Below are 27,436 nucleotides of genomic sequence, written 5' to 3'. Positions count from 1 at the left end.
CACAAAGGGGATTTTTTTGTAAAATGTAGGAGAATTGTTAAAAAGTCCCTCATTTCTTTCCCTGTTGATGATTTTTTCTTTGTTATCTTCCGAGCCAATTATTATTAATAGCACAGTTTCGAACAAATTTTGACAAAATCGAAATACGTTCATAAATTATAATTTATGAACGTATATTTTGACTTGGTCAAATTGGTGCAATTAATAATAACGATAACTCGGATGATGACAAATAAAGATCTTTTTGGATCTTTTCAACAATTCCCCCCCCCCCCTTTGCAAAAAAGGGGGGACTAATCTTGAATAGAATTTAAGGGAGCGATTTATTAACCAATCAGAGACAACTAATAACTTTCCACGTATGCGCATACTATGTTAAACCGAATAAAATAGGCCATGCTGCTAATTAGTCGAATTGGTATACAAAGCGAAAAGAATTTCAGACTGTCGGGTCGGCGGGCACGCTTCACGGCTTCGCCGTAATAACCGACCCGCAATTTCTGGATTACATCCCACAGCGCATGAGAGACATGGCCGTGAACAGCGGTCCGCAATTGCTCTTAAACTAATAGTCGGCTACCCAAACTATAGGCCAAGTAATATTGAATTAAAGCATAGCAGGGGGGGGGGGGGGGGGGGGGGGGGCAATTGTTGAACAGATACCCTTTTTTGAGATTATATAATGTATATAATGTGTAATCCTGTTTAAGATCATATAATGTACAAGTGTAAAAATGTCTAAAAAGTGCTGGATTTAAGCTGGTTGTGCTGCAAAGGCAGCCCTTGTCCAAAACTGCAATTTTGCGTCTTGTTCTTCTAATTTTCTATTGAGTTATTCTTTTGACACACATAATTCAACACCTAATATGACATTAACATGATTTCGATTATTCCTTTCAGCATAAATACCGTTGTTCTCTTTCATATAGTTCACTTTTATCTCTTAAAATCAAACACTATTTTCGTATCAGTATAATTTATTCAATTCAGAAACGAAGCTGAACTGTAGTATAATATGAAGCAAATGTGGGAACATTTAACGTTGATACAAAACTTAATAATAATTGAGAATATATAGTAGCAATTTACTGCGTGGAATGATTTTAATGACTTCGCAAATTGATGCATTCTGATTGAACTTTATTCAGAAACAAAATTTAACTCTCTGGCAACCACCACGATGAGACCAATAATAGCTCTGCTATAGACGTAATGTTTGTGTGGGGATCCTGTTTTGTGCGTTCCCTTGAAAGCTTTGAAGTACGCAAATCTCAGAATAAGTGTTTATGTGTTCACAAGCAGCGCACCCCAACGTGAGGTTTAGAGAGAAGCAATAATAATTTAGTGAGTTCTAAGCACTCACGGATATGTAAAACATTTAAATGCATACAAACATGGCGAGCAGTATATGCATTTACCACAAAATTAAGTGTGGCTTTAAATGATCGGGTTGACCCCATAATTCGAAAAATTACAACTTATTATTTTGGCGGCTATGAAAACTAATCCGGGATCTTTTCAAAAATGGGGGGTATTCTTGAGAATAGAATTTAAGCGAGCGATTTATCGACCCACAATTTCCGGATTACATCCCGCAGCGCATGAGAGGCATGGCCGTGGACAGCGGTCCGCAATTGCCGTTAAACTGATATCTAAACAGTAGGCCAAGTAATTTCGTGCTAAAGTATAGCCCATTCTCTCTTAGCTACCTAGGGGGCGGGGGGGGGGGGGGGATTGTTGAGATCTGTAATCCAAAAAACGTAAAAAAGACAAAGAATTTTATTTAAAAAATTAGTGTAGCAAAAGTCCAAAAATGTCAGTGATCGGGTAATAATGGGAAAGTTGTAGTCAGTCATAGAACTCCAATTCCAGTTGGAGCTGAGAAACCAAACCAAAGGTTCACACACTAAATAAAGTTCAGGTAAATTTACCTGAAAAAATACCTTAACTTACCTGAAACGTTCAGGTAGTTTTGCCTTACCTGAACTTACCTTAACTTACCTCAACTTTACCTGAAAATTACCTGAAAAATTAAGGGGGCACCACCTGAACTTTACCTGAACATACCTTAAATTTACCTGAAAAACACACCTGAACAGTTAAGGTAAAATTACCTAAACTTACCTGAAAAACGCGCAAAAATCACCTTAAAATTTAAGGTAAAAATACCTGAATGAATACCTGAAATTTACCTTAAAAATACCTTAAATTTAACCTGAACTTTTAAGGTAAATTATATTAGTTAAGGTAAATTTACCTTAAAAATTAAGGCAAAAAATTAAGGTGTTTTTAAGGTAACTTAAAGTATGTTCAGGTAAAAGTTCAGGTGGTGCCCCCTTAACTTTTCAGGTAATTTTCAGGTAAAAACTAACGGATTTAAGGTAAAATTAAGGTGCGTTCAGGTGTGTTAAGGTAAAGTTCAGGCAAGGCAAAACTACCTGAACCGGTTCAGGTAAAAAAATTTCAGGTAAAATTACCTGAAAAATTAAGGTAAATTATGTGTACACAGTTGTGAGCAGCCAATACATAAACAGAGGCGCGTGAAAAATAAAAATACCAGTTTTTGCAAAATTGGTGCGTTACTGCCTTTTTGAATTTTTTTGAGCACTCACTGAAAGTAATTTTGGGGTTTGCTGTATTGTAGGTCGACAAATATTAGCTCAAATTGCTTCATATAAGGATCATTGTAAAGCTCTTGTAATAAACTTCAACATTTGGTTTGCAAATTTTACTAAAAATAAACAATTATGTACTGCAGAAAGTTATTAAAAAAGTTAAGGTAAGTTAAGGTAATTTTACCTTAACACAGTTCAGGTAATTTTTTACCTTAACTCAAGTTAGGGTAAAGTTAAGGTAACTTTTACCTTAATTTTACCTTAACAGAGGTTTACCTTAACTGCGTTAAGGTAACTTTACCTTAACTTTTTTTAGTGTGCAATTATTCTTCAAATCATTAAATCTACCGTTCAATTACTTTTTTTCAGCGTGGGTTGATAATCAGTAAGCGATCTCGTGCATAAATTCACCGCAGGACATTGTAAAAGATTGCGGCGGAGAAAAGTTCTCATCGAATGTTAACCCGAATTGAGGTCCCAGACTTATGTCCAGACAGCAGGTTGTCTGTGGTGGGGAGTAAACACGGACCTTTTTATAAAAGTGCTTGTAAAATGTTTGTCTGGCCATAAGTCTGTGAGGTCCTGACATAGGTCTGGGGGGTCTGAACATTATTTTGGAACTTGTCTGGTTATGAAATCAGAAATTGTCTGGTCATGACTCAGGGAGGTCTGGCCATAGGTCTGGAGGTCACCTGGACATTTTGTAATTTTTTTTGTGGTACTGCATGCATCATAATGATTACAGCTGAATGCAGTAAAAAAACGTCTTGTTTACAGAACAAAAAATGATACAAAAATATATATCAAGCTAGACGGCATTGGAGATTTTTGTATGACGTTCTTAACTTCTTAATAAACTTTTTCACACATGGTAGACACCACTGAAACGATCATGCTTTACTTTTTATTTAACTTTTGGAAGTCCGAATCAAATTCCCATCAATTTCCAGCTCGAAAAAATTGCAAGCCATGCTGAAGTATGCCAAAAAAACTTTGAATTTGTCCAAGAAGCAGTGATTTATGTACTTCAGAAAAAGATAGAAAGTTAATGATTAGCAGTTAGTAAATTATATTTTTTTTGCATTAGAGGTACCAAATCAAATTATAAACTTAGAAGCCACTAAGGGATGCTATACGTAAAGGTTAACTTAGAAAAAGTTGTTTTAATCTGCAATTAATATGCTGAGGATTTTTCAAGCAAATAGTTACCAAATAGAGTTTTTATCATTTCAGTCAACTTGGCAAGCTGCAGATTAACAAAACCAAAAAGTGCCGCCTGCGAGCATACCTATTTGCTGAAAACACCAGTTTGCTAAGTGTATACTAATTTAAGGTGGTCTGGAGAAAATTTTGACCATAGGTCTGTATGGTCTGGGCAAAAGGTTTTTTTACCAATATTCTGGACAAACTTTTTTCTGTCCAGCCAATGTGGTTAGAATCTGTTTGGCAAGACCATTACTTGTTTTTGAGTATGGTGTTTGAATCCGGTCTTGGTCCCGACAATGATAAGACTTGATCATTGTCATTTTTGTTGGCGGACCTCATCCTGAGTTTTTTGTGTGCTTGTGGCAGTCAGGTTGTCAGTTATTGGTCTGGATTGACTGGACATGATGACTTGTTGACCGGGCTGTCTGCGTTGTCTGGGTTGTCTCATCAATAGTCTGAATCTTCTGGACGTAATCATTTGGTTGTCTCGCTGGCCTGGAAGTTGTCTTGGTTGCCTGTTCATTTATCAGGGACCTCGACTCCGGAATGGCACTCCGGGGTTCGGCTCCCAAAGGCTCCGATCATTGGATCATGATAAAATCCGAGACGCCCGGGCCGAGGATTTTTTCCAAAAATAACGGGGAAAAGAGTGTAAAGAATGTAAAAATAAAAAATTACACCCCTATTTCTCCGCTGAATTAACCGTGGAAGAGTGTAATTACAAAAGTGTAATTAAAAAAAAATGAAAGTGGAGGAGGTACTGAGGCTTGCTCCCCCATCTTTCCTCTCTCGAACATGTTACATTCGCCTTGAGCGTTAACTTTTCTTGAGCCAACTGATTTTTTCCTTTTACATTTCAAATTTGGTTATAATGGTAAATGTGTAAGATTGTAATTTTTTAATCAGTCCACCCTAAATTACACTTTTCGCAAAGATTGTAAAAAGAGTGGAGAAAAGAGTGTAAATACGGTGTGTTGGCTCCACTTCAAAAACGCTACAAATGCCATAAGACAGCAAGAAATAACATTTGAAACTGAAAAAACTTAGATTTTGCCAAAACTCAAAAATGGTCAAAACTGAAAAATTTTACAATTTGGGATCAAAATTTTGTACGGCCCCCGATTTTTGGAAGAAAAAACCTGAGAAACCTGAAGTTATGGCAAACGGTTAGGGCTACCTCTAAGCTACTCATGGATCCAACGAAAGTTATTGCATCAGACCCACAAGTGTGGCTATTAGCACTTATATTGTAAAAAATTGGCATTTTTCGATATTTGTTATTGATTGTTGAATTTCTTAAGTTGTTTATTTTATGATACTCTAGGTGATCATTAAATGTCAAATACCGTACAATCGAGGCATTTAGAGCTACGTAATAACCATCCGTGCTTATGTCAACAAAAGTAAATATTTCAATATTTTGACATTTACTATGTAAACAATCCCCTAAATCACTTTTTGATTAACCAATCAGAAACAAGTAGCAATGATGTTATAAATGATAATTATTTGATTGTTTACTCTGAGCCAATTGTTTGAATTGTGAAAATGTATTGTATACATAACCATTAGAAATTTACCAAGAGCAGTTGGCTCTCAGATTGGATTAAAATTTGATTCTGTAGTCTTTTTTGCTGTGATATATCGGTTCCGCTGAGATTCTTGAGCATCCGCAACATTTGGTTCACCGACCCAGACATCAACAACAACACGATCAGCAACGAATCTTCAATTCAATTTGGTGGACACGTTCAAAATCTCTAAGATGGCCAGCAAAAGTCCCAGTAGACACTGGAAATCAGTTGATTGGAAGAGGAGTGGTCAACTGAAGACGTTAGAGAAGGAGCAAGCCGATCTACTCAAATTATTCTCCAGACGCGTCACCGAGCTAGAAGGCTACCCGGCACAAAACAAAACCATGACTGCCGAGATTGCATATCGAGTCTTCTTCGAGACGTACGACATCTTAGAAGCCAACAGAAAGCAGCAAAAGTTTCTATTAAAACCAAAGTATTTAGAAGTTTTCGACAATGACACCAAGCTTGTGTTAGAACAAAAGAGCAAAAATTTGAGATGGGTAGTTGACGAGGTACAATTTCTCCGAGACATCGAAGAGTTTCGCACAGATTTCGTCGGTGATTGTGAAGGCATATTTCGAGCATACAAAACAGTGAAAGCTGCTCACCAAAATGAGAGTGAACTATCAAGTTTGGAGAAGTTAAAAACTCAAAATTTGCGCGACTCCGAAAAACAGACATTGGGTAATCAGGTGGAGCGGTTAATCGAAAAACTAGATAAAATCTACGCAGAATCGATTCGAATGATAAAGCCAGAAAATTAATCCCAAAAGCTTGTGGAGTTCAGTAAAAATAGGAGTCACTATCAGGACATGATCAAGCGGTACGGGCGCAGAAAGTATTGTGGAAACTGGACATCGTTAGTGTCATCCACATTGACTGGTGATAAAGATCCAAACGAGACCGTAATTGATACAGGAAATGGAACAATAGAAAACGCTGAGGAGAACGTCGAGGTCTCTTCCAGGCATACTGCTACCCAAGGAAGCAGTAGCAGGAGAGAACCCAGTATCGCCAACTCGCGATCATTAAGAAGGCGACATATCGGAGAAATTGAGCTCGAAAACCTAAGAGCTAAGAATGAAACAGAGCAACGAATGCGACAGCGACAGTTGGAGTTAGAGCAGAAGCCTGACGAAATAGAACCTCGTTGCCAGCGAGAAGAGTTACGACTACAAAAACAACAGCAACAACAAGAAGAGGAGTTACGTCTAAAGATGCAACAAAAAGAAGACAAACTGCGTCTTTGACGACATGAGCGAGCCCTCGAAAACGAAAGAAAGAAAGAAAGCAGAGGCCGACGAAGAACAAAAACGGCTGAAATTTGAGCTGGCCAAAGGAAGCTCAAGAGCATCTGGATCAGTGGCAGATGAGATAGAAAGTGTTGGACCAAGACGCAACCATGAAAGAACAGGCGGGTGGGCAGAATCAGTGGCTCAACAGTCTGTCTCCAGCGACCACTATCTTCAAGCGTTGTTATCGACCCAACCGGTGTTCCAACCGGTTCAAAGAGTTTTCTCAACGCAACTGCCAGAACCGAGTATTCTCAAGACACAAGAAATCCTTAAATCAATTAGAGCAACGGACCCACCGCCGCCGTTGACCGGGACGACGTTTCAGCATCAGGAAACGTCAGCAGCTCAAAACAGAAACAGGAGTCAGAGTCTCATTAACAACTCGAAACAGGAGTACCGACAGCAGAAACAAGAGCACACTGAACTAAACCACTCTCCAAATCTTTTACCAACCAGTATCAAGCAGTGGTTCCAGTGGCCTGCAAAAACTAAAACTGATTAAGTGTTTAGGAGATCCAGTGGAATGAGCAGAGCGGTAGGGCCTTTTTGATGTCGTTGTTCATCAAAAACCAATCAACGATACGGAAAAGATGAAATGCCTGAAGTCAAGCCTAACGGGTCAAGCAAAAGCAGCAATATTGGGAATCGGATTCAAATCACAATCTTACTATCATGCTTGGGATATACTCTGTGGAAAGTATGGCAGATCAGATTATAGTCAATGTTCAATTGAAGAAAATACAAACTCATCCTCCAAATCGAGAGAACAGTGGTTGCAGTATATACAAGATCGTGGCTTGCCTTCAAAGCAGTAATTTATGAGCAACTGTTGGCAGAGACAAACTCGTTGTTTGACAGGATCAAATTTTAAAGCCGTGATAAACCGAAGACGAGACCCTTTGGTTCAAACGCTGACAAGTCAATCAAATCCAAGAATCTCGAACGTCCTCTCAAAAATTCAAATCAATGAAAATAATTGGACGACGAGAGCATGTCCAGAATTTCCGACTGTGCTTCAGTTGTTTGAGATCAAGTCAAATGTCGAAGGACTGCAAAAACAGGACATGTAGTGTGCCCAGCTGTGGAAGGCGACACAACAGACTTTTGCACAGCAACTTAGCGAAGAAAGGTACTGCAAAAAAAGTCTCAGATATCTGTAGACGAGTCAGGGGTGTCTAATTTTCAACTTCCTGGCCAAAAAGGGTTCTTATCAGTAGCAGGGATCCATGGTTCACAAGATGTCAAGACCAAAAAAGTGCCGATAGCTGTTCCAGTGCATGAGAAGTCTCAACCATTGACAACAGTGCAATTCTATGTGCACAAAAAACTGAAGTTGGGGCACCAAATTGTGGAGCTGCAAAAATTGAAGGACCGTTACCCACACTTGAGGAACTTACCAAATCAGACCTACAATCTAAACGAGGTTCAAGTGATTCTTGGACAAGACTGTTACGACATTCATCACCCGTTCGAGTTCGAGTGATCAGAAGACAAAGCCGCTCCACGGGAAGTGAAATCAAAGATAGACTGGGCCTTAAGTGTTCTGCTACCAGCGACAAAAGCAGCAACTCTTGCCACAACAGCAACATCAATGCAAATGCAGATGAAAAACAGGCAAACCAGTTGAGTAAGTGGTGGGATATTGAGTCCTACGCTTCAAACTGCGATGTCACCGGTCATTCATAAGAGGAGCAACGATTAATCAAGACGTTGGGGCAATCAAAACGATTCAACGGTGAAAGATAGAAAGTTGGACTTCTGTGGCGATAGGACGAAGTGAAGATACCGAACAACTTCTACTCTGCAATGGGGCAACTCAAGTCCCCAGAACGGAACCTGCAGAAAGACGAAACGCTAAAGAAGTGCTACTAGGAAACCATTGACACGGACGTCAACGCCGGTTGCGTTCGGAAAGTTGACCAAACTGAACTGAATGAAACCAAAGACAAACTGCAGTAGTATTTACCGCATCATCCCGTCATAAACCCGCACGAACCTGAGTAATTGAGAAGAGTGTGCAACGCAGCAGCAAATTATCAAGGTGTAGCCCTAAACGACAAACTTCTGTCTGGACCAGACCTGATGCAGAGTCTGATTGGAATCATTTTTTGCTTCAGAGAACACCTAATAGCACATTCAGCCGACATAGAAGCGATGTTTTTTCTAGTTGCTGTCCCAAGCGATGACAGCCGATGCTTACGATATCTCTGGCAAGACAATTCAGAGCAGAAAAGAGAAGTCTACGAGTGTACGCGAACCGTTTTTGGGCGAAAAGTTTGCCAGCTTTTGCAAATTACGCTTTGTACCAAGTGGCGAAAGATAACGCAGTCAACGACGAAAGTCTTTTCAGAACGGTTCAGCAAAACTTCTACATAGACGACCTCCTCAAGTCAGTCAGAACCCCTCAAGAAGCAATCAAATACCAGAAAGTCAGAGACATCCTCATCAAAGATGGAATCAGTTTGACGAAATGGATAACAGGTGACAATGAAGTCAATTCACAGATCCCAGAGACTGACAGATCAACGAAAGTCTGTCGTGGAACTGAGCAGGAAGTTTCCGCAAAAAAACTAGAGATTTGTTCTATCCTTTGTCTCAGCATTGTTCGACCCACTTGGGATATGTTCACCATCCACCATACGAATGCGGTTTCTACTCAAAAGCATCTGGGCAGCAATGGGACAAGCATGGGACAAAAAAATAACAGCAGAGCACTCAACATTGTTCATTGATTGGTGCTCTGAGTTGAGAGAAGTAAGGACGATGTCAATAAATCGACTTTATTTCAAAAATGGATGTTCAAACCTGAGACTTCATCATTTCAGAGATGCATCAGAAGAAGCAATGTGCATCGTAGCAAATCTGTAAGATGAAGCGACATTGAGACTGACCTATGTGATGGGAAAATGCCGTGTGGCTCCCATCAGACACAAGACGATTCCGAAGTTAGTACTTCAAGCCGCAGTCTACGGAGTTTGTCTCAGGAGGCAAATTTTAAGGGAACGTGATGTTAAAACTGACAAAATCTATCATTGAACCAACTCATCAATAGTGCTACAGTGGCTACAAGCAGCGCATAGGAAACAACAAGCGTTCGTTGCAAACAGAGCAGCGGAAATACTGGAAATCGATGGATTAATGGACACCCGTCAATGGACACCCGTCGTGTTGGCTAAACGAGCCGGCATGGCTCCAGACAGATAAACAAAATTGCCAAAGCCGTGGGGCCAAGCAAACGTAGCTGAAGTTGAGCAAGTTACTAGTACTGCAGCCACAGAAACTGAAGAGACAAACTATTCGACAGGAGACGATAGAGTAGCTTCAACCAAAATAGAAACTTCATAGCCTACTGCATGCGGTTCAAGACGAATCAGAAGGGAGCCCTCAAAGCAGACGAAGACAATCAAGCCGAACAAATATTCTTTCGATTTGTTCAAACAACGAAAGCTTCCCGAATATTTCAAAGTCGATAGCAAACAGCAAAGAAATCTTCAATTTGTCACCCTTCATAGAGGAGAACGGAACTATTTGAGTGAAAAGTCGACTGAAACATTTGACTCTCGATTACACTGCAAAACGTCCAATATTATTGACAGCAAAACATCCAGTCGTACAAATTCTGTTGGAGAGAGCGCATCGTGACAACACGAGGGCACAAAGTATGTGAGAAACATTCTTCAACAAGAGTTCTGGATTGCTGGATTGAGAAACGCATTCAAGAAAAACAAGTCTTGATGTATCAATTGCAGACACAGGAACGCCAACCTAACTACTTCGGACCCTTCGAATTCAAGTTGCTACGACGTACCGTGAAGAGATGGTGTTGCCTCTTCACTTGCCTGACAACCAGAGCAGTACACATTGAAGGGGCACAACCATTGGACACCGAGTCATGTCTAGCTGCAGTGACAAGATTCATTGCGAGACAAGGCTACCCGAACACCATCATCAGTGACAATGGAACAAACTTCGTTGGAGCAGCCAATGAGCTGAAATCTTTCATGAATGAGTGGGACAAAACAAACATAGAGAGTGACTTAGCATAGAAAAAGATTGTTCGGAAATTCAATCCTCCTGGAGCCCCAAACTTTTGTGGAGTCTAGGAGGGACTGGTTCAAAGTTGCAAGGAGGTCATGATTGCAATCTTGGACAACAGAAGACTTACTGACGAGGTATTGAGCACAACAATGTGTCTTGTAGAGCAGACTCTCAACGCAAGACCCCTGACAGCAGTCAGTGACGACCCTGAAAAACTTGACGACACTCACATCAAATTATTTATTGCTGGGACGAGAGAACGCGCCATTTATGACATCCAGTGAACCTTACCATGACCTGAGAAAATCTTTCAAACTGGCTCAAGCTTATGCCGAGAAGATTTGGAAAAGATGGACTCCTGAATACCTTCCAAAATGTAACCAGAGATCGAAGTGGTCAAAAGAACATGTGCGAAACCTGAAAGAAGGTGAACTAGTACGGCTAGTAGATGACTCATTGAAACGCCGTGAGTATAAACTGGGACGAATCATTAAGATCTCTACTAGAAACGACAGTGTTGTGAGATCAGCGAGAGTCAAATTGGCACATGGAGAGCTAAACCGGCCAGTCGTGAAGTTAGCGCCAGTATTCTACGATGGTGTTTCGGAGATCAAAAACAGGGCCGGCGATGCTGTAGCCACTTCAAATCAGCTACGAATGCCATTAGACAGCAAGAAAAAACGTTTGAAACTGAAAAAAACTTAGATTTTTTCAAAACTCAAAAATGGTCAAATCTGAAAATTTTTACAAGTTGGGATCAAAATTTTGTACACCCCCGATTTTTGGAGGAGAAAACCTGAGCAACCCGAAGTTATGGCACACGGTTAGGACTACCTCTAAACTACTCATGAACCCAACGAAAGTTATTGCATCAGGACCAAAAGTGAGGCTATTACCAATAATATGTTGAAAAATTGGCGTTTTTTGATATTTGTTATTTATTGTTAAATTTCTTAAGTTATTTTTATGATACTTGAGGTGATCATTAAAAGCCAAATAACGTACATACGAGGCATTTAGAGCCAAGTGTTAACCATCCATGCTCTTGTCGATAAAAATAAACATTACAGTAATTTGACATTTACTATGTAAACAATGACCAAAATCATTTTCTTGATTATCCAATCAGAAACAAGTAGCAATGATGTTATATATAATAAATATTTGATTGATTACTTTAACCCAATTGTTTGAATTGTGAAACTGTATTGTATTTAGAACCATTAGAAACTGTTACCAAGAGCAGTTGGCTCTCAGATTAGACTAAAATTTGATTCTTTAACAACTTTAGTCTTTTTTTGCTAAGTTTTGCTAGATCTTAAGATCTTGCGAGTTTTAAGTTAGTTGAGCTCACTTGACAAGACGTTAGCAACAATACTAGCTACTGTCTGAAGCTTTACAAACTTCAGCACGAGATTGAACATGGATTATCACTAAGGATTTTCTTAACTTCAGTCAACAAATTTAAAGTTACAGTCCATTAAATACATCCGAGCGACAAATTAACTCTGCGAGATTGTTAGTCAATCGAACCCAGTGAAGAACCAGGCCGGCGTAGAATTCAAGAACCAGGCTGTGGTATATCGGTTCCGCTCAGATTCTTGAGCAGCTGCAACACGGTGTATTGTTTTGAAATTACACTCTTACATGTTTTTCCCCAAAAAATAGAGTAAAATACGCAATACACCCTAATCCCCGCTAATTAGGGGTAGATTTATAGTGAAACCTCCGCCCGAGCGCCGACCGATGCATATTATGATTTTATTATGAAACCATCGAGATCATAGAAATTCAATTATAATTTGTCGCATGAAATCCTCTGGATCGTGAAAATCCCACTACGGTTTTGTTGTGAATTCCTCTGGATCATAAAATTTTTCAAATATTCTTTTATCACAAAATTCTCTGGGTCTTGAAAACCGCTCTACGCAATTTTATCTTTAAATCTCGATCTTGTAAACTTTTCTTTGATTTCATCATGAAACCCTAGGGACTTTGGGAATGCCACTAGTATTGTATTATGAAATCTTGTTGATCTTGAGAAATCCGTTACGCATTCATCGTGAATTCCTCAGTAGCACAGAACTTGCATTATTAACTTTTCTCACAGTTGTCCGACTGCAGGAAAAACAATTTAAAAAGACAAAAATATGACTCTAAAATGAGACAATGAGTACGAATTGCATCTCCCGTAATTACAGAGCCCGCGCCATTGCGTAGTAAATGATTACGTAAAAAGGTAAAAATATGGCGCGTGCGTCGGGGGGTGCATTTAATATGCAGCCACTAAGCTGGGGGGGGGGCAGAGGATGAGGACAAACGGAAAAGATACTGAATTTTATTAATTTAGGTACTACGTAAACTATAATTAATTGTTTAAGAAATGTTAAACCTTTGAAGTTTTCTTCACTTTCAGTACAGTTTTTTTAAATGCAGGGTTACATGATTCAGTTTTCCCTCACTTAAAAATTTGTGCCTAGTTCATTGCTTCGCAATAAATAGTACGTGCGTTTGGGGTTCTTAACCGTCAAGTTCGGAAACACCACAAACACAGCTATTTGAGTTGCTGCTTAAGTATTTGTCAGTTGTCAGAGCTGTTTTATGGACTTGTTACTAGTTACTAGTTTAAAGTTCATTTCACACCTTTTGTTTTGAGCAATTCAAAATTTCAATTGAACTTTTTTTAGTTTTTGCCCCTAGTACGCTACGCACCCCCAGTTACGCAGAACGTGCCATTACTTAGTAAATCTTTATCTGAAAATATAGCACGTGCGTCTGGGGGTGCAAATAATATGCACCAACTAAGCTGTGGGCGAGCACAAAAGGAACAGATGCTATGGGTATATTCTGTTTCGCCCCTAGTGTTTTTTAAGACTCCTCGTTACAAATTTTATGTTGTTATATAGCACGTTATTTTGTAAGAAAATAACAGGTGCGCCTGGGGGTCATAAAAAATTTATGCTCACTAAGCTGGGGGGGGGGATCAGCAGAAATGATCCGATGCTATTTTTAGCAAGGTTTTCTGGACGTCAATTCATAGGCCCACCCCAGTTCAAGTAATGCTCAAAAAGATCATAAAAAGAATTGTTTTTGATTGCTATTTTAACGGAAATTCAGTGGAGGATTTTATGTTTTTTTATGATCGATTTGATCGTTTTTGATCGTTGTTCGACATAGGACGTGATAATTTTGAGCCTTTTTTTCAGAAGATGGCCGTTTTTGAGCGTTTTTAATCACTATTTCCTGACCATTTTATTTAGCTGAGAAATATTTTGAGCGTTTTATATTGGGGAGATGACCACATCTGATTGGTCTTTGAACGTAAGAAATGAGCGTTTTTAACCGCTTTATTTAAAATGATAACCATTTTTAACCAATTTTCATGAGATGAGTGTTTTTGAGCGTTTTTTAAACCTTAGAAAGGCACTTTATTTTTAACCGTTATTCTAAAACTGACTAATACTTTTTTTGTAGTGCAGCCATATTCTTCTTTCTCAATTATTCATTTTTCAAAACATACTAGGATGTGCAGACTCATCCAACAGCTCTCGTTTCATTTGAAGCTGTCTTTGACTGTTTGATACTAGTGCAATAATTCCGATTTCTTGAAATTAAGAATTTTCCTTAAGTTTTTGACTTAAGTTTATGATTAATTTACTCTGTCCAATGCTTCGGAAGCTTTCAGATCAAGGTTTTAAGACGGTTTCAACCTATGTGTTGGTTAACAGATTGACATACAAAGTATTTATAGCAGGGGCAAAACAAGTGTGGGCGCGTCAATCTTTTCCGATGGGTAATGGTAATAGGCAAAAATGTTAGCCTACCGGCTGGCTTTCTTAAGATTTCAAAATAATCTTCGAATACAAAACAGCAGACTGTTATCATGGTCCAATCAAGTGGAAAGGGTATGCGAAAAAAACATAAATACCTACGTTTGGGTTAACCCGAGTTAAACCAACTTATCCCGGATAACATAATCCCCATTAGTGACTTTGAACGCGGTCATTTCCTTACGTTGAGCACAAACAAAAAAGCTGTTGAAAACGTTCAAAACGGTAGATTCTTAATTAAACTATCCGGAGCGGTACGCTCCTAAAAGGAGGTGATCGGTCTGGCCAACTGTTGCGTGCAGTGATTTCTGTGGAACTTTTACTAGTGCCTGTCCAATAATTACATTGAGGGTATCTAGTCTGCATCTGGACATATGAATGAAATTTAAGCTAGCATCGAAGTCGAGCATGGTCGCTTCATACTTTTTTTGATCGAGCATAAAAAAATTTAGCCAAAGAATATGTGGGTCTCAGATTAAACAAAAGTGAATGACTGCCGGATCAGACTAAACTTTATGAGAATATAAACAATTTGAACGGGTTTTTTTAACGGGTAATGTGAATTTTGTGTTTTTATTTAACACAGTTTTCTGTGTAGAATTATCAAACTTTCTTGTTTCTACACGCCAGTCTTTGAATGCCAACTACACTAGTAGAACTGTTAAAAAATCTTTTTTTTTTGTATTTCCAATTGAAATTATTGTAGAAGAACTTTACCTAAATTTACTCCAGTTTTTGTGTGAGAGTTTTACGAAAGATCAAAAGATACAGCCAGCAAAAACCGATAATATTACAATTTGATTTCTAATCAGGATTTTCATTGTGTGTCATTTCTCACTCAAAAATAGTGTGATAACACACATTTTCTTAAGCAAGATTGTTGGTCATAATTATCAACGCAAATCAGAATTCAATAGTTTGATTACTTGTAAACCATTATTGACTATTACAACAGGACGAGGAACAAAATCGTGGGACGTTTTTCGCAGCAATGAAAGAAGAGTCATGTCAGAGTTCTTTTAGACATTTCAATTTATTAATCAGAAATTTAATTTCATTTCCAAAATTATGGAAGGGTTCCTAAATAAAAAACAAAGCATGACAAGTATTGAAACAAATCAAAGAACATTCACTGAGTAAACTAAAGAATAGACATAGAATGGAAAATAAACAGATTGGAAAAATGACTTAGAAATAAATCTGATCAAAAAATTGAAAAACAGCAAAAATCGAAATCAACTTTCTGCAAGTGAAGAAAAACCACGATCCTGTTCTCACTGTACTTTGAAATACTCACACCTTAAAAATCAATCGTTTTTTTCTCCTCGTCACTTCCTGTTTCGGGTTGATTAAAATTACTTAACCCATTTAACTTCAAAAATCATAAAAATTTGTACACAGATCTCAACCAAAAACAGATTTGAAGTAGAAAATTTACCATTCTCATCGATCTAACGATTGTCTTAAAAAATTATAAGAAACATTTAAAAACAATAACAGGTGAAATAACATGACAAAACTAACTGACCGAAGGATCCGATAGAGTTTACTTTAAGTTGGTGCTGAAAAAAACTATTGCCGAAAACTGCTAAGACCTCGTAACTTAAATAGTTTACGACTAATTAAATTACAAAAAATATCATCATTTGAAAAATAATCTAACAAAATGGTTTTGTAAAGAGAAGACCTAGGAATTGGAAAAGAAATAAGCACGGACAAAATCGAAAAACATTCTCTTCTCTTCAAAATGCAAAAACCAAACTTTCCAACTTTATTCTTGAAAAATTTTCAATTACATGTTGTTGTGTACTGTTCACGCACCCAATAACTGTCGCAGAAATCTTAAACAACAATTGAATATGCAAAAAGAAATTGACACTGAAAACTAGAAAATTGTAAAACACATTTCAGTGAAAAAAAATCATGTCTAGTCCTAAAGTGTCACTTCATATTAGCAATACATATTTTGAATAGCTCTTAGTTAAAAATTGACCAAGAAAAATTGTAGCCAGAAGTATAAAGTCTGCAAAAATAGGCTAAGATATTTTGTCGGTAAAAAACCGACATTAATCGACAGAAATTTGTTCAAATTTACTCAATTCACAAAAATCAATCAACTTGAAAAACCTTCAAAACTGCTGGAACAACTAAAAAACTGCCACACAACCACAAAGCTCCCCAAAAGCTATAAAAATTCTGAAAAGGAATGCAAAAACTGCTAAAAAGCTTAAAACATTGCAAAATGTTTAAAAAGGATCCAAAAGTGCATTTTTTCAATCAATTCTGCCGTTTTTCAATCAAATCAACCAATTCTCCTCTTTGAGTCGTAAAAAAAGGCAGCGCCCAAATACAATTAAAATTCTTTGAAATGTAAAAAATATTCAGAAAGTCATTGAACAAAAAGATGATCGCTTTTGAAAGCAAGGAAGCAATAGTTTTTATTTCAATTTCATCTTCAATCTTCTTTTCTGCAGTTCCAGCTAAAGCCGTTCCAGATGAAGCACATCGGCATTTAAGAATGTCGAGGAGACTGATAAAAAGCTCTAATAACTATGACCTGGTCGAATCAATATAATTAAACTCCTCTGAACATTAATTTGCCAAAATGAATTGCCCCGTCTATTGATTGTCTGCGCTAAGAAAAGAACGGCAACACAGTGACGAAACAAAAAGAAGTTGTTGGTTTTTTTTCTACCTGTTTTTGTTTGCGTTTTTTGTATTCTCTTTGTTGTGTTTTTACCCAACTGCTTTTAACCTAGTTAAAACCCGGATCAAATAGGGTGTAATTTTGCTAAGAAAGCTTCAATGCCTGATACATTATGAATTGAGGTCATAATACCGGTCAAATCTAAATTTCTTGCATATAAAATTGGATTTCCACACAAACCAAACTAAACTCAAAAAGACAAATTGCAGTCACAATTTCCTATAAACCGGTAATTGTCCTGGCTTGCTCATTCATACGACAAATTGTGTAATTGTTATCACACCAGAAAATATTTCTCTGTGGGAGGTATTTTTCGCTAGAAAAATTGTTTAATTATTCATCAGACAAATGGACTAATATCACGCAATAGATTTTTAGAGTGAACTCACGGCGTAACTTTTGGACAATTTATTTCATCCACTTTCGTTGAATAGAACCCAGTTTAATGGTTTCAGATCATTTCACATCTTGACTTCTTTGTACGACTCTTTTTAGTGGAACAATTAAGGGAGTTTATAAAAAATTGCTGAAGTCACATCCAAACATTTTGATTTTTTGTTTTAGATGGTGGTGTGCAAATTGTCGGGAGGGCTGTTGTTATCTGGTGCTGGCGCAGTGCTGCCTATGAAAAGTAAGTGAACATTCACGATCAGAAAATTTTTTTTAAAAAAGTTATAGAAAACTTTTTTGCTATAGAAAGCTAAAAAAGTTGGTGGATTCTGAAAAAACTGTTGATGCAGCCAAAGCAAAATGATGTAAAAAGTATTTTGTAGTTTGTTTTTTGCCCTTGCTGATGAAGCACTGAATAATCATTCTGGTATGACAAGCTATAAAATTTCATGGCGCTCTTAGAGATTTCACAATTTCTTAATTTTTGCTTGGCAGAAACCAATTTTTCATCATTGAGCGCCACAATTGCTAGCATGCGCGCTTGGTTTCAAAAAGTTTTTAGCAAAAGAATAAAAAACCGTAGGTTTTTACTATTTGTTCCTCAGAAATGGTGATAACCAACAATTTTTTGACCTTGATAATATCTAGTCTAAGAGTAATGCATTCAATTTTGTATTCAATTGCTTTGGTAGACCGTTGTCCTGATCATTTTTCTAGTAAGAAATTTTAGAAAGATTTCAGTTATCAGCTAGAATACGTTTCCGAATATTTGCAGATTTTTTGCCTATATATCCTACACAGACCTTGTGCCCCACTCAAACTATTAAATAGAAAAAGCCTTTGAATTGTTGTATTTTGAGAAAATAAAAGACTTTTAACCGTTTTCGCTGTAGCTTTCAAAAATGAGCAAGAACTTTTATTTCCGCTCAATTTGTTCCTACTTCCTGACTGGTATGCATAATTTGAAGTTTTATTGAAAAAAAGATTCAATTTTTTGGGCTTCTACTTTAAATCCTGCTGTTGTGAAAGGCTGACTCCGAAATCTAGAAAGTTTTCATCTTGCTCTCTGGAAACTAAGATTGCAAAAATGAGCTTTTTAAATGTTTTTTACAAGCACCTAAAAGAATGACTATTCCCTCAAAAATCATTTTGGCAAGCTTGAGACCTTTCGTGGAGCATATTTTGCAACACATGAAGACCTATAAACCCTCCTTTTACCTTAAAATTTTTCTTTATTTAATTTGTCCATCAAAAATTGCTTAAACGTTAAGGGCAATATTTTCTTAGGATGTTAAGTTTTTCTCTTTTCTTACTCGCTCATTAAGAGAATAAAATTCTACCTGACTACAATTGTGAAAACGTGCATAAAAAAGAAGTTTACATTTTTATTTGCGGCAGATAACTTTCTTCGCTATCTTTTGAGACAATATAAGGCAATGCAAGATGCAATGAGTTTTTTTTATTCATATAGAGATGAAAAGCACTTTTTCAATACTTCAAACATTGTGGAATTTGTCCAAAGTAAATAATTGATGCATGAAAGAACAAAACTAAAGTTCGACTCGTTTAATTTTGACTTTGTTTCCTTTTTTCGAATAGTAATTTCTTTTAGGTCAATTGGCAGCTGATGTAAAATACATAATGCTGTGATCTCGAGCACGAGTAAGAAGAATTTTATTGCTTTAAAAATTGCATTTAAAATCGCCTAAAAGTACAAAATTTCACAGGTATCTTTAGTGGCTATCAGTGTTAAAACTTACAGAACAGTCTAAGAACAGATAAACTGATAATGGATAATTTAAATTTTAAGTATGAACAAGTTCTTCCCCTTGCCGTATATGGCAGGTATAAGTGCAGTTTTTTTGCACTTAACACATTGTTCTCCTAACCTGAGAACATGTCATTGGTATCTACAGGGAGGATCATCGAGTTTGTTTATCGTCATTCTTGATGGTTGGAAGGTTGAATTAATCGCTCACATTTATGGTTTTTGTACACTGATAAACTTGTGGAATGAACAAACTTGGAGCAACGATTTGAATCAAATTATTAGCCATTATTCAAAAAAAAATAACTCAGCAACATCAAGCAGGAAGGTTTTGCTTAAATCAAAGTCCTAACTTAAACTCTAAGTTCTGATCTTTGAGATATATTACATTGTCCCTCCTTTTTTAAGCAAAATGGTAGTGACAGCTTCTCCAAATCTTTCTGTTTTTTTTATTTGCGCCTGAAGTTACTGAATTATCTTCATTGTTGTCCTTCAGCTACTGAACATCTTCATTGGAGTTGGGTGATGCCGCGTCCATATTGTGGCTCAGATTGTGAGTCAGTCAATTGCTGATCAATAGATTCAGTCTTGATGTTATCAGGTCCCATTATTTGGTTTTCACTAACAAGCAGTGTCTTGTTTGTGTTCTCTGGCTGGATGAATGAAGTGTTCATTCTTTTACGTATAATGAAGGTAGCTGGAACTGTTGGTGATATGCTCATTGTTTTAGAGAGGACTGCTTCAAACAAATCAATATCTCTGACTTCCGGAAGTCTGACTTTCCGTCCTAGCAAAAGCTCCAATGGAAGTTTGCCGGGCGTCTTGGCAGTGTTCCGATGTGTCATCAAAATCCACTGCAGGAGAACGCCAAATGACACATTCAAATATAGGCTCCATGCTTTTATAGCCCATTTAACTGTTTGGATGGTTCGCTCAAAATTTCCATCTGCTCTCGGATTGTAGATGGTGATTACATTTTTTAAAATTCTCTGTGATTCACACCATTGTATTAGGTCAACGCTTCCAAACTCGGGGCCATTGTCTGATACTAAAGTTTTTGGTATCACAAATTTTGTAAACCTTAATTTTTTGTGAAATCTTATTTCTCACAGGGAATGCTTCTATCCAGCTTGGTCTCGCGTCTACTATCACTTAGATTTTTTGGTCCTTTACGTAACGCCACTCTATATGGAGGCTTTCCCAGACTTCTGCTTCTGGCTAAGTAGATACCGTTTTGCCCAAGCCCGGTCTGTTTTGTTGTCATTCGTTAAATTTACCAACATATCGAAGGACATTTTGACTGATGCCGGGCCACCAAGCTATCATTCGGATTGCTGTTTCAGTTGAATTTTTGCCTGGGTGTGTTTTATGAGCTTCATTTTTATTTGTCTTAGTGGGGTGGAATGAAAGGCACAACTCCTCGAAATATGAATCCGTTGTGGATAGTTAGGGCGTTTTTCTGTTGTTCAAAACCTTTCTCTCCGTCTGAGCACGTTTTCCAGCTTCCACATTTTATTCGTTTAATGACATCTTGGAAGGGTCAATTTAGTCCCAGTTCAGTTCTGGTGTTTCATTGGGTCATCAGGTTGATTGTACAAAATTGATATTGCCACGAGCAAAGCAAGCTCGTCGTCGTTGTCATCAAAATCTAGTCTGCTCAACTTATCATAGGAGATCTAATCTCCGTGTTTTTATTTTAATTCGAAGTCGAATCGCATCAGCGCAATAGCACATCTCAAGATTCTTGCTGATGCTGTTTCAGAATTTTATTCGTCGACGCAAACAGATATTTGAGAGATTTGTCGTCAATTTGTAGAGTGAACTTCCTTCCGAGCAGGATTTGTTTCAATCTTTTGACCGCAAAGAAGATTGCTAGTGGCTCTCGCTCAATATTTGAGTAATTTTGTTAGGCTATGACAACCTCCTTGCCTCGTAGAGAAGGGGATGTCCTTGCTGTGAAAGAATTCCACCTATTGTTTTTTTCTGAGTCGTCTCTTGTCACAGTTTTTTTATCAAGCTGTAAAGCTGAAGAGGTGGTTTAGCACAAAACCCATATTCGAAAGTGCTCTGATCGTTTCCTATCTGAAGTAGTTTTTTCGAATTTCGTTCAAAGTTATTTTTTTGTAGCAACATCTGCCCTGTTTGTCCATAAATAGTCCCCAGGCTGATAAAAGACTACAGTTGTTTGTTACTTCATGGTGGTTTTGCGTTTTTGATTTTCTCAACATACTAAGGATCGGATGCTGTTCTTTTCTTTGAACCTTAGTACCCAAAAAAACTAACGCTAGAGACTGGTTTATAGTTAGGATTGTTTTCATTGATCGTGAATTAATCTCACGTAGTCGACTTTTGACTACAAGCATTTGTTTCTCGTCTCACTCCTCTGTTGTTCCGTATACCAGTATATCATCTTGAAAGATGACCACACCCTTGATTCTTTTGATAGTTGACTCGATGCAATTCCGGAAAATGGATGAAGAATTCTTCAAGCCCTGAAGAAGCCTGCACATTTTTAACAAGGCTTGCGATGTGTTGGTTGTACAAATATTTTTGCATCCTCGTCCAGTTCGATTTGATAAATTGCATTTGATAAGTCAAGTTTGCCAAAATAAGAGGACCTATGAAGATTATGGAATATGGTCTCCATGTCTGGGTTGGATAATTCTCGTCAATAACTTTGCGTTAATGTGATCTTTCAGGTTCACGCATAGTCTGTGAGCTCCATTTTTCTTCCGCTGCCAAAATACTGGGGATGCATTTGTGACCCCACCTGGTTGCACTTGCTCCAGCATGCCCTGTCGCATCATTGTCTCAAATTTTTCTATGACCTTGTCTTGTAAAGGTAGAGGTATCTTTGTAGCCTTGCTGAACATCGGCTGTGATCCCGTTATGAGCTCCACATGTGCTTTGTATCCTTTTACTGCAGGTAATTTTTCATCACAAACTGTGTTGATGCCTTCTTGGGCTAATATGTTTCTCCCAAGTAGTCCAAACTCTTTACACAACTGCAAGTTCTGGCTGCCTATATTTACTTCCGCTTCCGTTCTACTGAACATCGCATGGTAGTGATCCCAAAAGTGTCAACTGATGACCATCATAAGCCCCAAAAAGAAGTCTGATTTTCCCAACTAACTGAGGTTTACAACGCTCAGTCCAGATGAATGATTATATCACAGTACTCTCAACACCGGTATCAGCTTGCATTTTTAATTTATTATCTTTTACTGTAATGTACTCCCATGTCGCTGAAATGGTAAACACATTTTCCCGTGTATTATACATTCCCATCTCCATTTCGGAATATAATTGATCAGACAACTTACCCTCTTCCACGCAGAAGTTGTTGTGCTGGCCGGATTTACCTAACTTAGGCTAGCTTTTACTTTTGCACATTTTTGAAAAGTGACCCAATTTTTCACACCCGCTTTATTTCTTTTTCAAAGCCTGTGTCTTGTACACACAGCTTCCTACTGTGTGGCCTTCCATCACATCTGTTACACAAGTGACCATTGCCTTCACTGCCGCTGAACTTTTCTTTCGGTTTTCTGAATGTCTTTTTGAATTTGTATCCCGCTGCTTCCTTAACTGTAACCGGTTTATTACCTGTTGAAGAACTCTCAAAAGCCGCTGCTTGAGTTCTGAACTGTAGGCAGTCTGTCTTTTCAGAAAGAGTCATAGTTGGTTTAGATTTGATGCCGTCTAATTGTCTTAATTTTGCTCCAGGGTCTCTCAAATTGATATAAATATTTTTTACCAACTCCTCCTCGGGGTTGATCACTGTTCTAGTGTCTGGAAATAATAATAGCTTGCTTTTTTTCTTAGGCCCGCTAGAGAATCATCGTCGAATTCTCCAACGCCTTGGACAAGGGGCAGAAAATGAACCCCTTCTGCCGTTCTAACTCCCTCTTTGGGAGAAGTAAGTTTTTTAATGACTTCTCTGATCTCTTTAAAAGGAGTGTCTAGTATTTTTTAGGGCTCATAGGGCTTCTAAGTATCAGAAGTGCGTCTTGTCCGACCATTCTTAGTAAGATATTCGATACATGTAGGTCCAAAATTGTACCGATGGTGTCTTCTTTCTTCTCTGCGCACATATAAATCTATATTTGAGTGAACGTTTTAAAAGTATTGCAAAAGAAACTGGTTTGCAGCGGTTGAACGAATCGTCTTGAATTATGCTCTAATTTAGGCTCAAGCACAGGCTTTTCGAGATTCTTTGCATAAACACGCGTGATCACGCATGATTCTCTCATGGTTTGAGGAACTGAGTATTTTGGAATTAGTCAGTTATTATTTTTTTCATTTGTTTCCATGAATGTGCAAGGATAGCGACTTAGAAAACAGTGGGAATCTTGCCAAAAAATTGGAGAAAAAATTGGAGAAAGATAAATTTGTTGTCGCAAGCAGAAAATATTGCAATTTGGTTTCGCTAAACGGAACAAGTTAGCATAGTTCTAACAATCATCATTTCATCACTTCTTTTTATAAGCAATGAATTGAGTGCTTTTTATCAGTTTTTGAGTTACTTTTTTTAACTTCCTGAACATTGAAAAATTGAAAAAAGTCATACCCAACATAAAATTTTGTATTCAGCTTAAAAAAATTTTTGTTGGGCCTTGCATTTGGGTCGAGCAATAGTCAAGCATTAAATATTTGTTCAAGTTTTAGTCAAGATAACCACTAAAGTCGAGCTGAATTCTTTTCATTGACTAATTGAGTCCAGCGTGGTCTTTTCTTACAAATTTTTTGGTTGAACACGGTCTTTTTATAAGTTGAGGTCTGCCCGGGTCGAGAAAAAAAATTGCAAAAATATGTAAAGTTAGTTTTTTCACCTCAAATTTCGTGCATAATTTTGCGGTGAAATGCGGTGAATGCGGTGAAATTATGTAAGATCACCGCTAGACTAAGCGGTGATCTTACAAAAAATCACAATTCACCGCTAAAATTTGTAATTTCACCTCCTTTACAAGGGTTCGAACCTCTCACCTCCTGCATGTCATTCACTTCTTCTTCCGCTGCGCCATCTCTCACTAATTTCTGTTAATATTTGTTTGAATATAAATCGAATTCACTCTACTTTCTGCAAAACATGCGCGGTGAATTTTTGCAAGATTTGCAATTTTTAGCGGTGAAATTACATATTTTAGCGGTGAAATGTGGCGATTTTTTGTAATTTCACCGCTTACTCTAGTGGTGAAATTACATAAATTCACCGCATAGGAAAAAGTGTCAAAAAGATATAAGATTAAGGGGTAGTTTTAGTGGGAAGGTAATCTAACAATTCCTCCCACACTCCCCATTGATATTCATCGCATTCTTTGTTGATCTCAAACAATTTTAACAATTTCTTCTAAGCGGTGAATTTATGTAAGTTCACCACTAAGTTGAGCGGTGAATTTGTGTAATTTCACCGTATTCACCGCTTATCTTACATAATTTGGACACTTTTTTCGAAGCGGTGAATTTATGTAATTTCACCGCTAAATTCAGCGGTGAAATTATGTAATTTCAGCGCTACCAGGCGATAAAGTTTTTTTCACCGGATTCACCGCCTGATTTATGTAATTTCACCGCCTTCACCGCTTATCTTACAAAAATTTCCGCATTAACCGCTTATCTTACATAATTTTGCGTTGAATGGCGGTGACACCTCGACCCGGGTGGGCTAGGGTGCCCAGCATTTGTCATATTAATTATTAATTAAAAAGGAGGTGTCCATAGGGATCTTCTTGTTTTATTCAGCACGATTTGAGGAAATTGAGGAGGAATTCACCCCAGTTGACTGGCATCAGCTATGGCAGGAATCGCAAACGGTACCAGTAGTGTTTATTCACGGTCTTATTTGGTCTGGATCTGGAAGTCGTGTGTTGGTGTGCTCTGGCTTGTCTTTCGAATCGGATAATGCTATATACCAGGTAAGTGTATTCCAATGTAAGGCATTTGACATTGGTTGACGAATACCTTAGAAACCGGTTCCTCTGTGAAATGAAATTTGATATAAATTGCCTAGACATGCAAGATTTTATTTTCTTGATTTGATTTTTTCGACTTGATTTCACGACTTAGAGCATCTTAGCAAAATCACATTAGGCCAACAGTTGCAGATGAATCTTGATATGCCTTCCTAAGATCTTGGTAAAAAATGTTTTTTTCTTAAAACTCATGCAAAGATTTTGCAATAAAATTTTTCATATCTTGACGATGTAAATAGGACTTGCGAATCAACGGAATTTCTTGACGCCGAACGAAGGCGGTACAACTTGCTTTTGAATCATCTGTCAAATTTAAAGGATCAAAGTGAGTAAAATTGTTAACATTAGGGTGATTAACATTTGGTTAAATGGGTGCTAGTACAATAGATCGAAAGACATCAAATCAAAAGCCAAAACTGGGACACTAGATCGAAAAATAAATTATTCAAGTTGCGTATTGGCCAATCAGATTTGAGCGGTCATTTATTATACAGCTTAGAGCATTTTCTGTTGTGACATTTTGTTCGGTTGTGATAGATTCGGTGACTTGTAAGAGAACCGAAGTGAAAAGAGCCGATTAAAAGAGAGCCGAAAATTTGTTTTATTTATTAGTCGATAAATTTTGCAGCCAATTAATTGCCGTCTGAAATGAGACTACCAAATTCTCAACCAATCACAACTGAGTATTTGAGAAATGAAATTTTAATATTTTCTAGTAAAACCAACTGAAAGCGAATTAACAAATATTTATCTTAAATTTATCGCGCGCCCTGGCCATGCCTTAGCGGCTTATGGGATTTGATATGAAATTATCACAACCAAAAATGAAATCAATTAACCCACTTAGGTACTTTTCTTGGTAATCAACTCACAATTTAGGGTAATTAAAGGAAACTTTTCGTTTTCGGCTATTTTGAAAGCAAGTCATGTTTTGGCGATTTCTAATTTCGGTTCTTTATAACGTCGGCTCTCTTGCACGTATCCAATACATTCATATCAAGTCTCACGGCCCCTAAAGCATGGCCATGGTTCACGAGGCATGGCCATCATGTGGTTATTATATTGCAGCTCGCAAATAATGCTTAATTTCAACCAATAAAAAAAGAGACTAATTTTCGATCTTTTGTTTCAATTTTTCTATTTTCAATCTGTTGCCTTTTCGATCTATTGCCCAGTCAACGGTTAAATGATGTACAATTTTTTGAAAGCTCTAACAAAGCTTAAGATTGTGGGAGGATAGAACTATGATAAACGAATTTTTGAAAGCGCTCAAATTCACTGCCGGACTCTTGTTCCAAAAATTGACTGATATAGATTCTGTTCCTCCTCTGTAATTACTGAATTGGCAAAAAGCTGACGTAATGCCATAACTCTTCCGATAGGCGCTTTGAAATGAATCAGAAGAGTTCATCAGCGTCCTGACGGTTTTTAAAAAGTTTTTTTTCACGTGATTTGCATCCTTCGTATTTGTCTTAGCTCTTAACCCAAGGAACCGTTTATTATTATTTCATGTTCAGATTTTTTTTATATTCCACGCATTTCTTTCTTATTTGTCAGAGCAATTTCAGCTAACAATTTTTCAGCTAACTAATTTTCTTTCAACTAATTTTCTTTCAGCCCCTGCAAGAGTTCATTTGCCACGTTTCAAGTTCTTTAGGTCATTGACATCATTTAAAGCAACTGTAAAACAGGGTAGTTATTTTTCAACAAAAAAATATTTCCTAGAACTGATTTCATGTGTTTAAAAAACTGTTTTTCAAATAGCTCATTGAAAGTTAATCAAATAACTTTGTATTAGTAATTCCACGAAGCTATTTGATTAATTTCAATGAGCTTTCTACTAACTATTTTCATGTAACGCATACAAAATTTGACTTTGCCGACGTTTACAAAGTTTTTATTTTTTTTTGAAAAATGGCTTCTTTTTAACAAATGTTCTGCAAAACTTAAAAAAATACTTTTAGCGTTGTAGAAGTTTGTTAGGTGAGTAACTTAACCTTCCGGACTTGAGTTTCAGAGTATTCCAGCGTTAAACCAGTAC

The 27,436-nt window shown here is 37.4% G+C and overlaps 1 protein-coding gene across 1 annotated transcript in view; it reads left to right on the top strand.

The window, feature by feature from the left end:
- LOC142346160 (uncharacterized) overlaps positions 1–27,436 on the top strand; it is a 439,331-nt gene that overhangs the window by 76,391 nt on the left and 335,504 nt on the right. The window contains exons 7-8 of the mRNA XM_075398669.1: positions 17,833–17,899; positions 25,166–25,338. Of these exons, the coding sequence (XP_075254784.1) occupies positions 17,833–17,899; positions 25,166–25,338 (240 nt within the window). The remainder of the gene's footprint in view (positions 1–17,832; positions 17,900–25,165; positions 25,339–27,436) is intronic.

Source organism: Convolutriloba macropyga, chromosome 9 (assembly GCF_964194025.1).
Source record: "Convolutriloba macropyga chromosome 9, txConMacr16.3, whole genome shotgun sequence".
Lineage (NCBI taxonomy): Eukaryota > Metazoa > Xenacoelomorpha > Acoela > Convolutidae > Convolutriloba > Convolutriloba macropyga.
The sequence above is the reverse complement of the archived record's forward strand: the minus strand, read 5'-3'. Positions and strand labels throughout refer to the sequence as shown.